We start from the raw sequence: 13,584 nt of genomic DNA, 5'->3' as shown, positions 1-13,584 counted from the left end.
CCCATCTCGCCATCACATCCCTTGTCTTTCTGGGATTGTTTACATATCTGTCGTCTGCACTAGTCTGCCAGTCCCTCCAGGGCAGGCCTGTGGAAATTCCTTTCTGACATCCTAAGAGTATCCCCTCCAGGTCTCATCCAATTGTGAGGGTGGGATCCTGTGAGAAGACCTGGAGTGTGGCTTCTGTCTGGGCCTATCAGGGAAGACTTCAGGGAGGCGCTGATGTCTGAGCTAGGTCATAAAATCTGTGTACAATTTGGAGCAGCAGCAGTAGGCATTTGAGGGGCAGGTGAGGACTGAACTTTGATCTTTTCCTTTTGCTCAAATTCCTTCCTAAGGAGGCCAGATGAGTCAGGCTCACAAATGGTAAAATCCCACTAAGCAGGTTTTTGTTAACCAAATATAGTGTGGTTTACTTCCCAACCTGATTCCGGTATAGCATTAACATCACCTGAAAGGTAGAAAGCCCCCATCTTAACTCAAGCATCCCAGCAGATCCTTATCTTAACTTGAGAGATTCTCCTGTCTGGACCTCCCAGAGTGCTTACATCTTTATCTTAAATTAAGCATTTCCTTTCTGGTCTTTTATATAAAGCCTAACTTTCTCAGCCAATTGTCAGCCAAAGAATCTTCAAACCCACCTATAACCTGTAAGACCCCAGCCTCGAGATGCCCCACCTTTTCGGGCCAAACCAATGTGTGATTCCCATGTATTGATTTATGACTTTACCTGTAACCCCTGTCTCCCTGAAATGTATAAAACCAAACTGTAACCCAGCCACAGTGAGTCCACTTGCTCAAGGCCTCTTGGGCATGGCTCCGGGTCATGGTCCTCAAATTTGGCTCAGAATAAACTTCTTTCAAATATTTCAGAGTTTAGATTTTTCCATCCACACAGGTAAAAGTGGGGAGACTGTCTGGCAGTCTGAGACCTCAGTGAGCAGCCAGTGACACAGGAGTATGGGTCAAGAGGATGGGGCTTGGTCCCAGCTCCCCTTGTGAGTGCCTCTACAACCCTGAGCAAACACCTCCCCTCCCTGGGTCCAGCCTCTCCTCTCAGTACACTGACGGGGCTTTGCTAGGTAAGGGGCTTTGCTAGGTAAGGGGCTTTGCCACCTCGCATAATTCACTGGCTTCTTTGACCTTCTGCTCCTGGGACAGTCCCAGATGACAAGTCCAGGTATTTTCCAGCTCAGAGAGCACCCTCCCAATGACAGGCAGCACAGTCCTCTCTGCTTTGGAGCGTGTTCAGTTTTGGGGGTAAGGAGGTGAGCCCACTTGCCCAGCCCCAGGAGCATTTTCCAGAATGTGTATATGTTGGGGCAGGATGGTCTGTGGAGAAAGGCTTCGAATAGCTGCCTATCCCCACGCATAGCTGGGATTCCAGGAGACCCAAGCCTCACCCAGGCCGGCAGGGGTCGGGGCTCAGGGTGCTGCCCTGGCACACTCAGGGCATTCCTCTGGCCCAGCAAGGATGCAGGAGACCGGTGAAGCAGCTGCTGCTCCAGTCACCAGCGCCTCCCACACGCCTCCACTGCCCCCAGGCCCAGCTCCTGAGGTCTCACAATGCTTCTATTGTCCACAGCTCTGCCAGGCTGCCCCCCAGGGAGCCGCTCAGAGCCAAAGGCCTGGGCAGGGCTCTGATTCCTGGGGCACAGCCTGGGTGGAAAAGCAGAGTGGTCAGACCCACGAATACGCCATGGGACTTGGAAAGTCCTAGCCAAAGAATCCTAGAATCTGACAGAGGCGCTTAGAAAAACAAAATTCTAGAATCAAGGCGCTCTGAACCACAGGTGCTCAGGCTCCAGACTGCCCAGTTCACATAGTCCCCCTCCCTTATGTCATTTTATCTTTTTCATTATAAAAAATTATTCTTGCTCCACCCTGATTTCCCCAGATTTCTCATCTTTCCTGCCCATGGTCCTGGTGTTATGTGGGCAAATTTTTTCTTGCCCACTTGGGGCTGGTTTTGTTTTAAAATTAGAGCCTGAGTTCTTTCTAGTGACATTAATTTAACCACAAACAGCATTGTGTTCATATCAGAAAGTTAAAATGATTTTTTTTAGAATATTCAAATCTGTTTATTTAAATTGACATAAAATTGTATGCATTTATCATGTACAATGAGATGTTTTGAAGTATATGTACCTTGTGGAAAGGTTAAATCTAGCTAATTAACATATGCATTATCTCACATAGTTATTATTTTTATGGTGAGAACACTTAAAATGTATTCTTAGCGATTTTCAAGAGTACATTAAAATTAACTATAGTCACCTTGTTGTACAATAGATCTCTTGAACTTATTCCTGCTAACTGAAATTTTGTAACCTTTGACCAAAATCTCCCTAACCACGCTGACCAACCAACGACACCAGCCTCTGGTAACCACATTCTACTTTCTATGAGATCAATTTTTTTAGATATCACATACGAGTGAGAAAAATGATTTTTTTTTTTTTTTTAACACAGGGTCTCTCTCTGTTGCCCAAGCTAGAGTGCAGTGGTGTCACTGTAGGTCACTGCAATCTCAAACTCTTGGGCTCAAGTGATCCTTCTGCCTCCCAGGGAGCTGGGACTATATGCACGTGCCACCACACCTGGCCATTTTTTTTTTTTTTAAGAGATGTGGTCTTGCTGTGTTGCCCAGGCTCATCTCAAACACCTGGGCTCAAGCCATCCTCCCACCTCAGCCTCCCAAAGTGCTGGGGTTACAGGTGTGAACCACCACCCCCAGCCAAAAAATGATTTTTTAAAGTGAGTGGTGAATACTAAAACCACAGCAGTCCTCTTTTCTGGCTGGAACCATGGAGGGTGTCGACTAGAGAGAAGAAAAAGAAGGTTCCTGCTGTGCTAGAAACCCTTAAGAAAAAGTGAAGGACCAGCCTGAGCAAGAGTGAGACCCCGTCTCTACTACAAATAGAAAGAAATGATCTGGCCAACTAAAATATATATAGAAAAAATTAGCCGGGCATGGTGGCACATGCCTGTAGTCCCAGCTACTTGGGAGGCTGAGGCAGTAGGATCGCTTAAGCCCAGGAGTTTGAGGTTGCTGTGAGCTAGGCTGACGCCACGGCACTCACTCTAGCCTGGGCAACAAAGCGAGACTCTGTCTCAAAAAAAAAAAAAAAAAAAAGCGAAGGAATTTCATAGAGCTGAAGATCAAACGCCTGAGAAAGAAGTTTGCCCAGAAGATGCTTCGAAAGGCAAGGAGGAAGCTTACCTATGAAGAAGCTAAGCATTATCACAAGGAATACTGGCAGATGTACAGAACTGAGATTCGAATGGCTAGGATGGCAAGAAAAGCTGACAACTTTTATGTAGCTGCAGAACCCAAGTTGACGTTTATATTCAGGATCAGAGACGTCATCGGTGTGAACCCAAAGGTCTGAAAGGTGTTGCAGCTTCTTCGCCTTCACCATTTCTTCAATGGAACCTTGTTAAGCTCAACAAGGCTTCAACTAACATGCTAAGGACTGTAAAACTATATTGGGGGGAGGACCCAAACCTGAAGTCAGTAAATGAACTAATCAACAAGCATGGTTATGGCAAGATCAGTAGGAAGCGAACTGTGTTGACAGATAACGCTTTGATTGCTCTATCTCTGGGTAAATACAGCACCATCTGCGTGGAGGATCTGATTCATGAGATCTATACCGTTGGGAAATGCTTCAAAGAAGCAAATGACTTCCTGTGGCCCTTCGAGTTATCATCTCCACGGGGTGGGATGAAGAAAAAGACAGCCCCCTGTGCAGAAGGTGGAGATGCTGGCCTCGGGGAAGACCAGATCACAGGCTTAGTAGAAGAATGAACTAAGGTCTCTACCATGATTATTTTTGTAATCTGGTCAGGTAATAAACAGTGACTGCTTTCAAATTGAAAAAAAAAAAAAAACACAGCAGGAGTTTAAGAGTAAATTAGTGACAAATAGTATATGATTCCGGCTAGGCGCAGTGGCTCAGGCCTGTAATCCTAGCACTCTGGGAGGCCGAGGCGGGTGGATCGTTTGAGCTCAGGAGTTCGAGACCAGCCTGGGCAAGAGCAAGACCCCGTCTCTACTAAAAATAGAAAAAAATTATATAGATAGCTAAAAATACATATAAAAAAATTAGCTGGGCATGGTGGCGCAAGCCTGTAATCCCAGCTACTTGGGAGGCTGAGGCAGGAAGGATCGCTTGAGCCTGGAGTTTGAGGTTGCTGTGAGCTAGGCTGACGCCATGGCACTCTAGCCTGGGCAACAGAGTGAGACTATGTCTCAAAAAAAAAAAAAGAATTAAAAAAAAAAAGTATATGATTCCACTTATATCAAGTCCCTAGAGCAGTCAAATTTATAGAGACAGAAATTAGAATCAGGTTTGCCAGGGGCTGGGGTGGGTGGGATATGGGGAGTTTAATGGGTATAGAGTTTCAGTTGGGGGAGATGAAAAAGTTCCAGAGATGGATGGTGGTGATTGTTGCACAACAATGTAAATTCACTCTGCCGCCGAACTGAACTGTACACCTAAAAATGGCTAAAATTGCAAATTTTATGTTATGCATATTTCACTACAATAAAAAAATGCTTACTTAAAAAAGAAAAAAGTTAGGGCCTACTGTGGTGATGCACACCTATAATCCCAGCTTCTTGGGAGGCTGAGGTGAGAGGATCACTTGAGCCCAGGAATTCGAGGCTGCAGTGAGCTAGCTATGACTGTGTCCTTGCACTGCAGCCTGGGCGACAGAGCGAGATCTCGTCTCTTAAAAATAAATAAATAAAGTTATACTAGTTAATTATGCTAAGTGAAAAAACCAGACACAAAGACTACATATTGTATATATGATTCCATTTATACGAAATGTTGAAAATAGGCAAATCCATAGAGACAGAAAATAGACTAGTGGTTGCCAGGGGCTGGAGGTGGGGGTGCAGGTAGGGAGAGATTGAAATTGGGAGTGATTGCTAATGGGCACATAATTTTTGGGTGATGAAAATGTTCTAAAATTAAATAGCAGTAATGGTTGCACAACTCTGAATATATGAGAAACCACTAAATTCCACACTTTACAAGCATGAATTTTATGGTATGTGAATTATTTCTCAATTAAGTTGTTATTTAAGAAGTTATACCTGCTAGATGTTACAAATTTGTACCATAAAAATACATAAAAAGCGAGTCTGCCATAGCCCCAAAGTTAACCACTGACAGCATTTGGACATGTGTGCTTTCTTCCTGATGCGGAAAATTCTATATATGTATACATAAGTGTTTAGATACACAGATACACATGATACATATATATATATTTGTGTGTGTTTTGCAAAAATGGGGTCCTATTATACCTACTATTCTGTAGCTTGCTTTTTTCCCTTCTTTTGAGGACGTATTTTTATGACATTCTCTCTAACAGCTGTGTGGCTTTCTATTGCCCAGCTGAGCTGAAACTTGATCATCCAGCCCCTTACCAATGAAGATTCAGGTTGTTTCCAGTGCTTTGCTGTTAGCAAATAATATACGTCTTTGTACATACATCTTGGGGCCCCTGGAATACTATTTCTGGAGGGCAGAATCCTAGAAACAGGCCTGTTGCATCACAGAGTGGGCAAATCCTCACCTTCTACAGGTGTTGACATTGAAACCTGGACAAGTGACATCCTTGTCCAGGGTCCTCCAGCAAGTCAGTGGGAAAGAGGGTAGGTAGTGGGTGAAATGGGGTCAGCCAGGCATGTCCTCTCACCCCCAGGAACACACACACATCTGCCTCTGGCTCTGAGATACAGGTAGCCCATGGGCCTCTGAACAGGTGCAGAATCCAGTGGCCAGACCCAACAGCCAGAGCTTCCTGGGCAGTAATGATATTCTTTCCCCTCCTCCAAAGCCTCTCCATGGATATTCCTCTTCCTTTTATCTTTCCGAAATTCACCTTGACATCTATATGTGAAAATAAATGTACACCACAGCTCCTGGTCATTCATTCCCTCATTCACACATTAATTCTCACCAGTGCTCATTAAATGCTAACTTCTTCCACCCCTAATGGGTTCTTTTTTTCATCTTGCTTTGATACCTCCCTCCTTCAAAGCCCTCCTGCAAAGCATGTTGGCCTGAAGAACGGTAAGTGGAAAGCACACACCCTGCCCCAAACTGGTCACGGGCCTCCTCCGTGTTCCTGGCCCCCGTTGTTCCCTGGGCTTCCTTTTTCCTTGCCCATTGTTATGCCAGATGCTGGTATTTACGGGCCTGTCTCCCTCACCAGACCAGCCAGCACTCCCCTGCCACGATCCTGCCCACTCCTGGAACACCTGTAGTTATTACCTTGGAAGAAATTTGAAAGGATTCAAACTCTACCTGTAGTGACATCTCCCACTGGCTTGCATTCAACTTGCTTTTCTGGGAGCAAGGTGTCATTCAGCTCATACGTCACCACCTCAAAGAGGTCTTTCCTGGCCACCCTGTCTGTCCCTATCATTGCCTATCTCCGCACCTATCACCATCTGGACTTCTCCTTGTTGATTTGTTTACTTGTTCATTGCCTGTTTTCCCCACTAGAATGTTAGTTGCATGGGGGCAGGAACCTTGTCTTGTTCACCCCCACAGGTGCTCAGTAAATATTTGTTGAATCCATGCTTGACTCTAAATGCAAGTACAAGGCCTGGAAGGATGTTTCAAACTGACAACTGTGGCTACTTCTTAGGAAGGGACTGGGATTGGGGGAGACAGCCAAGCTGGAGCTTGAGCTTTATTTTATTTTAAATTTTTGACAAGAGTATATTCATTTCTTAATTGATAGTTGAAAAATAAAACAGAAAAGCACTGAATTAAGGGCCTAAGACCTTCTGTCCTAATCCTGAAATTATGGCATGATTTTGGGCAGGTGGCCTGATTTGCCTGTCTGTGGCTTCTGACTTCACCTATAAACACAGACCCACCTTCCACCTGAACCCTGGATTTACAGTCTGCACAGCATTTTCATGTTCATTATCTCACCTGATCACCCACAACCCTAAGACGCAGGCAAGGCAAAGATTATTACTCCCATTTTATAGGGTAGGACACTGGGGTTCACAGGGTGAGTTGCCTGGCCTGCAGTCACACAGCTGTAGTCATGCAGGTCCTGACTTCATAGCACGGTGAGCTGACTCAGATAATGAGTTTATAGAGCCCACAAATGGCTAATGGGGTCTGAGGGCTGGGCTGTGCAAGCTATTATTATGGCCACGGGATCAAGGTTAGATCTGGACCTGTCTTCAGGGACCTAGGCTGATAAGGACAGGGATATTACCCCTCCTGGATTTTAATGAGAGTCCTGGGTGGTCTTTGAAGGCCAAGATGGATGCCAATATCAGAATCCTGAGTGCAAGTCCTTAGTTTAATGAAAGCACCTGGGATTCTGCTTTCTTGGAGTTGCTTTCCCACAGGAAACAGGCAGGAGGGGGCAGTGCAGGGCTGGAGTCCGGCCGTGGCAGCTCCTTCCTAGGCCCTGAGAGAGTCCACATTCTGGGCCTAGACGGTGGCCTTCCAGTTTCGGATATACCTGGGGTGTGAGGCCGGGCCAGGTTGGCAAGCCGGGTCCCCAGGTCCTGGGTCATAATTGTATTCTGGACTGGGACTCAGTGAACTCTGAGAGGGTAAAATGCCCCAAGTCAGTCTCTCGCCTTGATAATTTACCCAAAAAGGCCCAGGTGACAAGCTGGGTACAGAATGTTTCAATCTGTTTCATCACACGTTTACCAGGTATCAAGAGTCAGAATTTGAGTGATGACTCAAGGGTAAGGCACTTTATATCTTAATCCTCTCAGCCACTTTTATTTTCCCATTTTTAAAATGTGGGAACTGAGGCCCAGGAGGCACAAGCTCACATGGCTGAGTGGGGAAAGTCAGGAGTCAAGTCTACACTGCAAAATCCCTGTTTTTTCCACTCCCCTGAGTGCCGAGGGGTGATGAAGATGACTAAGACCCTGTTTCTTCCTTTGGGAGGGAGCGACAGACCCATTCCAGCTAGCTATTGCATTGGTCAGAGTGACATCACCACCTCTGTAGCAGATGGAGGCTGATTCATCTGCAGGGAGAGTGGGGAGAGGCCTCTGCCAAAGGGTGGGCTGGTGGGGGTCTTGAAGGGAAGAGCAGATGGAGAACGAGGCTGGGGAGGTTCCAAGGGCAGATGTGGAAGGCTTGTATGCCCTGCGGCCCCCCCCGGGGGGGGGCCCTGCTCCCTTTAGGTGTTTCCCATAGAAGCCCAACCAACTACCACTCTAATCAAGGCTGAAGGGGACCTGGGTCCCAGTGGGGAGGAGCAAGGGGACTCTGCAAGACCGCCGGTTGTGGGGCTCAATACATCACTGAGTGGGCACCTGGACTGATGGGGGTGGGGGAGCCTGGGTCTCCCTGGCAGGCGCTGGGATGGGGGATGTGGAAGTGAGAACTTCCAGGAGCTCAGAGGTGTTTTAGAGCTGTGCGACTGGGTGAGGGAGGCTGGGGGCCATCTGGGAGTGCTTTGGGGTCTGCAGGGGGACTGCCTGCCCAGCGTTTCAGGCCAGGGGTGGGTCGGGGAATTTGCAGTCCTTAGGAGTGGGAAGAAGACAGGATGGGAGCAAGAGGGAGGTGTCCCGCCTCTGAAGGGGCTAGGGGTCCAGGTGGGCCGCAGCTGCGGTGCTGGCGGGGCTGTGGGGGGAAGAAGTCACTGCGGGGAGGGGCTAGGTTGCAGTGACGGGGACTCCAGGGGCTGGTCCAGAGTTCTTCGAGGGCCTCACCGTGGAGAAGGGCGACCATGGGGTGTCCGGCCCTTTTGGGGGGAAAAGGGGGGGAGGTCCGCGTCTGGGGGCGGAGCCACCGCTGGGTGGGGCCCCGGGCCGCCCCCTCCCCGCGGGCGGGGACGGAGGCGGCGGGCTGCCCGCGCCCGCGGCCGGCCCACAATGAGGGCAGCGGGCCGCGGTGAGTAAGCGGCGGCCGGCCGGGCCGGGCCACGCGGGGCGGCGGCTGCTCGGGCAGGTCGGGGCAGGGCCGGGCGGGGGCGGCAGGCGGCCCAGCCGAGACCCTGCGCCGAGCCTGGGCGAGGACACCGAGGCCGCGGCCCCGCCTCCGCCCCGCCCCGCGCCCCGCCGGTCGGCGCCCGGAGCTCGGAGCAGCGCCGGGGCCGCGCCGCAGCCGCAGCCGCAGCCGGAAATCAGGCCCGCGCGGTGGCCGCCGGCCCGGCCCGAGCCGGGACCCGACGCCGGAGCCGGAGCCGGCCGAGCCCGCGCGGGTCATGGCGGGGCCCCGGGGCGCGCTGCTGGCCTGGTGCCGCCGCCAGTGCGAGGGCTACCGCGGCGTGGAGATCCGTGACCTGAGCAGCTCCTTCCGGGACGGCCTGGCCTTCTGCGCCATCCTGCACCGGCACCGGCCCGACCTGCTGTGAGTTCGGGGCCCAGGGCGGCCGGGCGGGCGCGCGGGGCGGGCCGGCGCTGGGGGCCGCCGCCCCCCCTCAGTGACGCGGAGCCGGGCGGTGACAGGCGCCGCCCCCCGGGGACCGAGACGCCGACCCCACCGACGGCCCCGGACGTCTGGCGAGTAGCTGAGACCCCCCCCCCGACTCCGGGCACCCCTCCCCCACTCAGCCGCTCCGACCCCGCCCACCGGGCCACCGAATCAACCCCCACGCTGTTTCCCTCCGCTAGGGGCCCTGGCCCCGCCCACAGGGCCCTGATTTAGGCCATGGGACACTGGGCCCCCAAGGCCTTGACTTTCTCTTTGAGCGGGCACTAAGTCCTCCCTGAGGAGGGAGGAGGCATGGAGGGCTGTTCACTCTGGGCCCTTGCTCTGTGAGCACAGGTGAACGCTCACTTCTCTGAGTCCCCAGTGGGATCTTGTCTCCAGGGCGCTAGTTCCCGGCACAGAGGAGACCCTAGATTAACAATTGTTGGGTGAATGGATGTACACTACCTTCCCCCTATGCGTCCCCAATTAGGACACAGACCTGCCTCCTCAGGTATGTGCTCCATGGCCCTGCTGTCCTCAGTGAGGCAGGCAGGTGGATCAAGGAAGAGAACTTAGGACAGTGGCTTTAGGAACAGTCATAGGATCCGATTGACGGCTACCAACCAGCTGCTCCTGGCTGTAAAATGGCCCCTTCCTGCCCAGAGCTGCACAGTGAGGTTCTTGTGCGAAAATGTATTCAGGCCCCCAGAACAGGTGACTTGGAGCTTCTGTCTCAGCTCCCTTGGGCCGTGGAACCTCTTCCTTTCATCCACTCATTCATAAAACACCTGGTGAAAGTTGATCTGGTGCTACCATTCTTTGTGCACCAGGTCTTGTCTGCAAATCGGGGATGAGTCATGGTCCTTGCCTTTCTTGCCTATAGCCTCCCTGCCAGGGCTCCCCAAGCCTGGCAGGGTCTGGAGTCTTTCTGTGTCTTACACCTCCGATCTGTGCTCCCCAAGGGCAGCACTTAGAAGGACTGCCTCAGGATTTGGGGTGCAGTGTATCTGGTTTACCATGCAGCATGGTGCCTGTGGGTGGGGCATTGGGTCCTGTGTTGGGCCTGGAGGAGAGGGTTCTGGAGGTGTGGATACAGAAGGGAATAAGATGAGGTGGGGGTGGAGGTGGCTGTTGCCTGCTGTGGGGCACATGCCCCCTGTATTAGTGAAGGCACAGGGTGGGAGCTTGGGGGCTCAGGAGCAGGGGCTTGGAGGATGGAGGGGAAGGGTACTAGGATTGGACCTGTGCATTGGAGTGGAGGGCTTAAGAGGTCTTCTGTTTTGACTGTGGGCCAGGTGGTCAGGTAGGAGGCAGGGAACAGCCTAGAGCTGCGGTCCCCAACCCCCAGGCCGAGGACTGGTACCAGTCCATGGCCCGTTCGGAACTGGGCTATACAGAAGGAGATGAGCGGTGAAGGTTCATCTGTATTTACAGCTATTCCCCATCGCTCACATCACTGCCTGAGCTCCGCCTATCTGGCCTCCCACCCCCATAGAAAAATGGTCTTCCATGAAACCAGTCTCTGGTGCCAATAAAGGTTGGGGACCGCTGGCCTAGAGTAAAAGCATATCACACTGAGCCATTTGGTGGACCTGAGCCTGTTGTGTTCAGCCCGGTTTGTGTTCAGCTTCTTTACGTGTTAAGTTTGTGACCTCGGGTGACTCACTGGATCTCTCCAGGCATCAGTTGCCTCGTCCACAAGGTGGGATTGATAACATGACCTCACAGAATTGTGAGGATTACGTGAGATAATAAGCATTCACTTAACATTGGTTATAAGTAGTGTTATTAGGCAGTAGGTGATGATGACAATATTTTATGTTTCATTTATTCAATAAGTGTTTGTAGAGTTACTACTCTGTGCAGACACTGTACCTGGTAATGGGGATTCCAGCCAATAAAACAGACAAAACTCTGGACACTCCCCCATACCCATAGGGGAAACAGATGTGCAAATGTGATGACAATTCCATGTGCTCTATCAGAGAGCCTGGGCTGGGAAGACCTCTCAGGGAGAGTCTAATCTTCAAGGAGGTGGCAGAAGCCAGGTGAGGGGCCGAGGGAGGGCATTCTGGCTGAGGCCCCACCTGAGCAAAGGTGCACAGCGTGAGGTGTGTGCAGAGCTGGAGGCCGTGCTGCTGGAGTGGGAGCGCCAGGCAGCGAGAGTTGGGAGGTGCAGCTGGGCCAGATTGCTGAGGGCTCTCTTGCTGGCTAAGGAGAGTGGACTCAGGCCTCAGGGAGCCGTGTGGGTTTTAAGCAAAGGAGGGAAGTGGCTGGAGAAAGCGTGGAGGGGAGTGTAGCTCCCCGTCTAAGAAGGGATCTAGAGTCAGTTCGTGCATTCATTTGCAAGGGAGGCCAGTGCTCGGGCTGCAGGCCCATTACACAGGAGAGAAGCCGAGGCCCAGGTCCCAGAGAGGGTGTAGGGAAGGCCAGAGCAGTGGGTAGGGAGGATCTCTGAGAGGGTGGGGCCGGGCTGGGGGTGAGGGCAAGAATCATCTAAGAAGGTGATTCAGGCTTCTGGAGCTGTGGGCCCCGCCCGAGTGAACCCAGTGTTGGCCTAGGCCTCTGCTGAGGGAGGTGCATACCCCCATCCAGGCATGTTTAAGCTCCTTTGAGGGTAGGGACCATGTGGATTTCATTTTTGTGTCCTTCATCGCTTTTAGAGCCAAATAGAACTCTCTGGGCTTCTAAAAAGTCTCAGAAAATATCTACGTTACCAAAACACAGATGTTGATTAGGGATAGAGATGGGGGTGGGAGGAGAAGTTGGAGGAAAACCTGTAGGATCCTGGGTTTTTTACAGTTTTCAGCATTCATTCATTCAACAAACATTTATTGAGTGTCTGCGAAATCCTGGAACCTGTGAAGGGTGTTGGGGGCAGAGGTGGGACAGAATGCGACCCCAGCCTTCTAGGAACGCTGCTGGGAGACTGAAATAATCAGCTGAGACAAGTTGCTTTTGTCTCATTGTTCTGGGAACAAGCCTTTGTTGGAGGCTGGGCTGGTGTCACAGACCGGGAGACTGAGGTTTAGGGAGGTTAAATAGCTAGCTTAAGGTCACACTTTTAGGCAGTGGCAAAATACAGGGAGTTAGTGAAGCGGCCAAGGGAAGAAGGAAGTGGCCTGGCCACAAGTGGCAAATCGGGGGCTGGAGCTCAGACATAGTCACCTCCCCTCTCCCCAGTCTGCCCAACCCTGGGACACCAGGCTCTTCCAGGGTTCCTAAGCTACCCTTTCCTGCCCAGGGTTCACGGTGCCTGGCCTCTGCTCGGAAAAGCATTCGGGGCAGGAGGAAGCGGGTACTGGCCCGGCTCCCTCCTGTCTGCCAGGCCTGCCCTTTACCAAGCCCTGACTCTACCAGTCCTCGCACCAGCCAGGGGGGTGTACCGGTGCTTTCCCTCATTTGCAGGTGGGAAAATGAAGGTGAAGGACTGCTGACCTGCCCAAGGTCATATGGCCCAGCCTGGAAGAGCAGGGCCCAGGGTCCAGGCCTCGAGGATCTGTCTGCTCTGGCCAATCTGGGCCCACCCGTCTCCGCAGTCAGCGAGGCTGCAGTTTTCAGCCCTAGAAGGGCAGGGCTGCACTGGGTGCCCCGGGAGGCTCCTGGGCAAGAAGCCTGAGCTGCCTCCTATGGTTTCAGCCCCTCTAGCCGCTTAGATTGGCGGAGAGGAGGGGGATAAATAAAGCCAGCTGGCCAGTCAGCTGTCCCATGCCCCCTAGGCAGCCTGCTGCCTCTCACCTGTCCCAGCTTAGAAACTGGAAAAACCTCTCATTGCCACCCCCCCCAAGGGAAGCTGTCCCCAGGAGTGGCCCAGCGGGGTCGACCAGCCAGCCAGCAGCTTAGAGTATGTACTGTTTCCACTCTGGTTCAAACTTGTTCTTCTATTCTTGGCCCCTTTTAGAGAAACATTCATCTTCAGGCTGGGCTGGATTGGGATTCAGCAAGCTGGTATGGCTTCTCCGAGCCTGTGACATGCAGTGGAAGGGCCGGAAATGTGGATTCCAAGGGCTGGGTGGCTTGCTTCCCTTCTCCAGCCCGCAGCGTCCTCATCTGTAAAATGACATAAATACCTGCTAGAATTATTCTGAAAATGCAGTAAATGAGAGAGAGGAGCTCAGCACTGGGCCTGCGTGAGGCCAGCAGTCAGCGGATG

The 13,584-nt window shown here is 51.7% G+C and overlaps 1 protein-coding gene and 1 pseudogene across 1 annotated transcript in view; both read left to right on the top strand.

Annotated features, from left to right (window-relative positions):
- Positions 1–2,820: 2,820 nt before the first annotated feature.
- LOC123640507 lies at positions 2,821–3,811 on the top strand (annotated as a pseudogene).
- A 5,270-nt stretch (positions 3,812–9,081) lies between these two features.
- MICALL1 (MICAL like 1) overlaps positions 9,082–13,584 on the top strand; it is a 30,547-nt gene continuing 26,044 nt past the window's right edge. The window contains exon 1 of the mRNA XM_045552896.1: positions 9,082–9,368. Coding sequence (XP_045408852.1) covers positions 9,223–9,368 — 146 coding nt within the window. The 5' untranslated portion in view covers positions 9,082–9,222. The remainder of the gene's footprint in view (positions 9,369–13,584) is intronic.

Source organism: Lemur catta, chromosome 6 (assembly GCF_020740605.2).
Source record: "Lemur catta isolate mLemCat1 chromosome 6, mLemCat1.pri, whole genome shotgun sequence".
Classification (NCBI taxonomy): domain Eukaryota; kingdom Metazoa; phylum Chordata; class Mammalia; order Primates; family Lemuridae; genus Lemur; species Lemur catta.
This window is presented reverse-complemented; position numbering and strand designations above follow the sequence as displayed.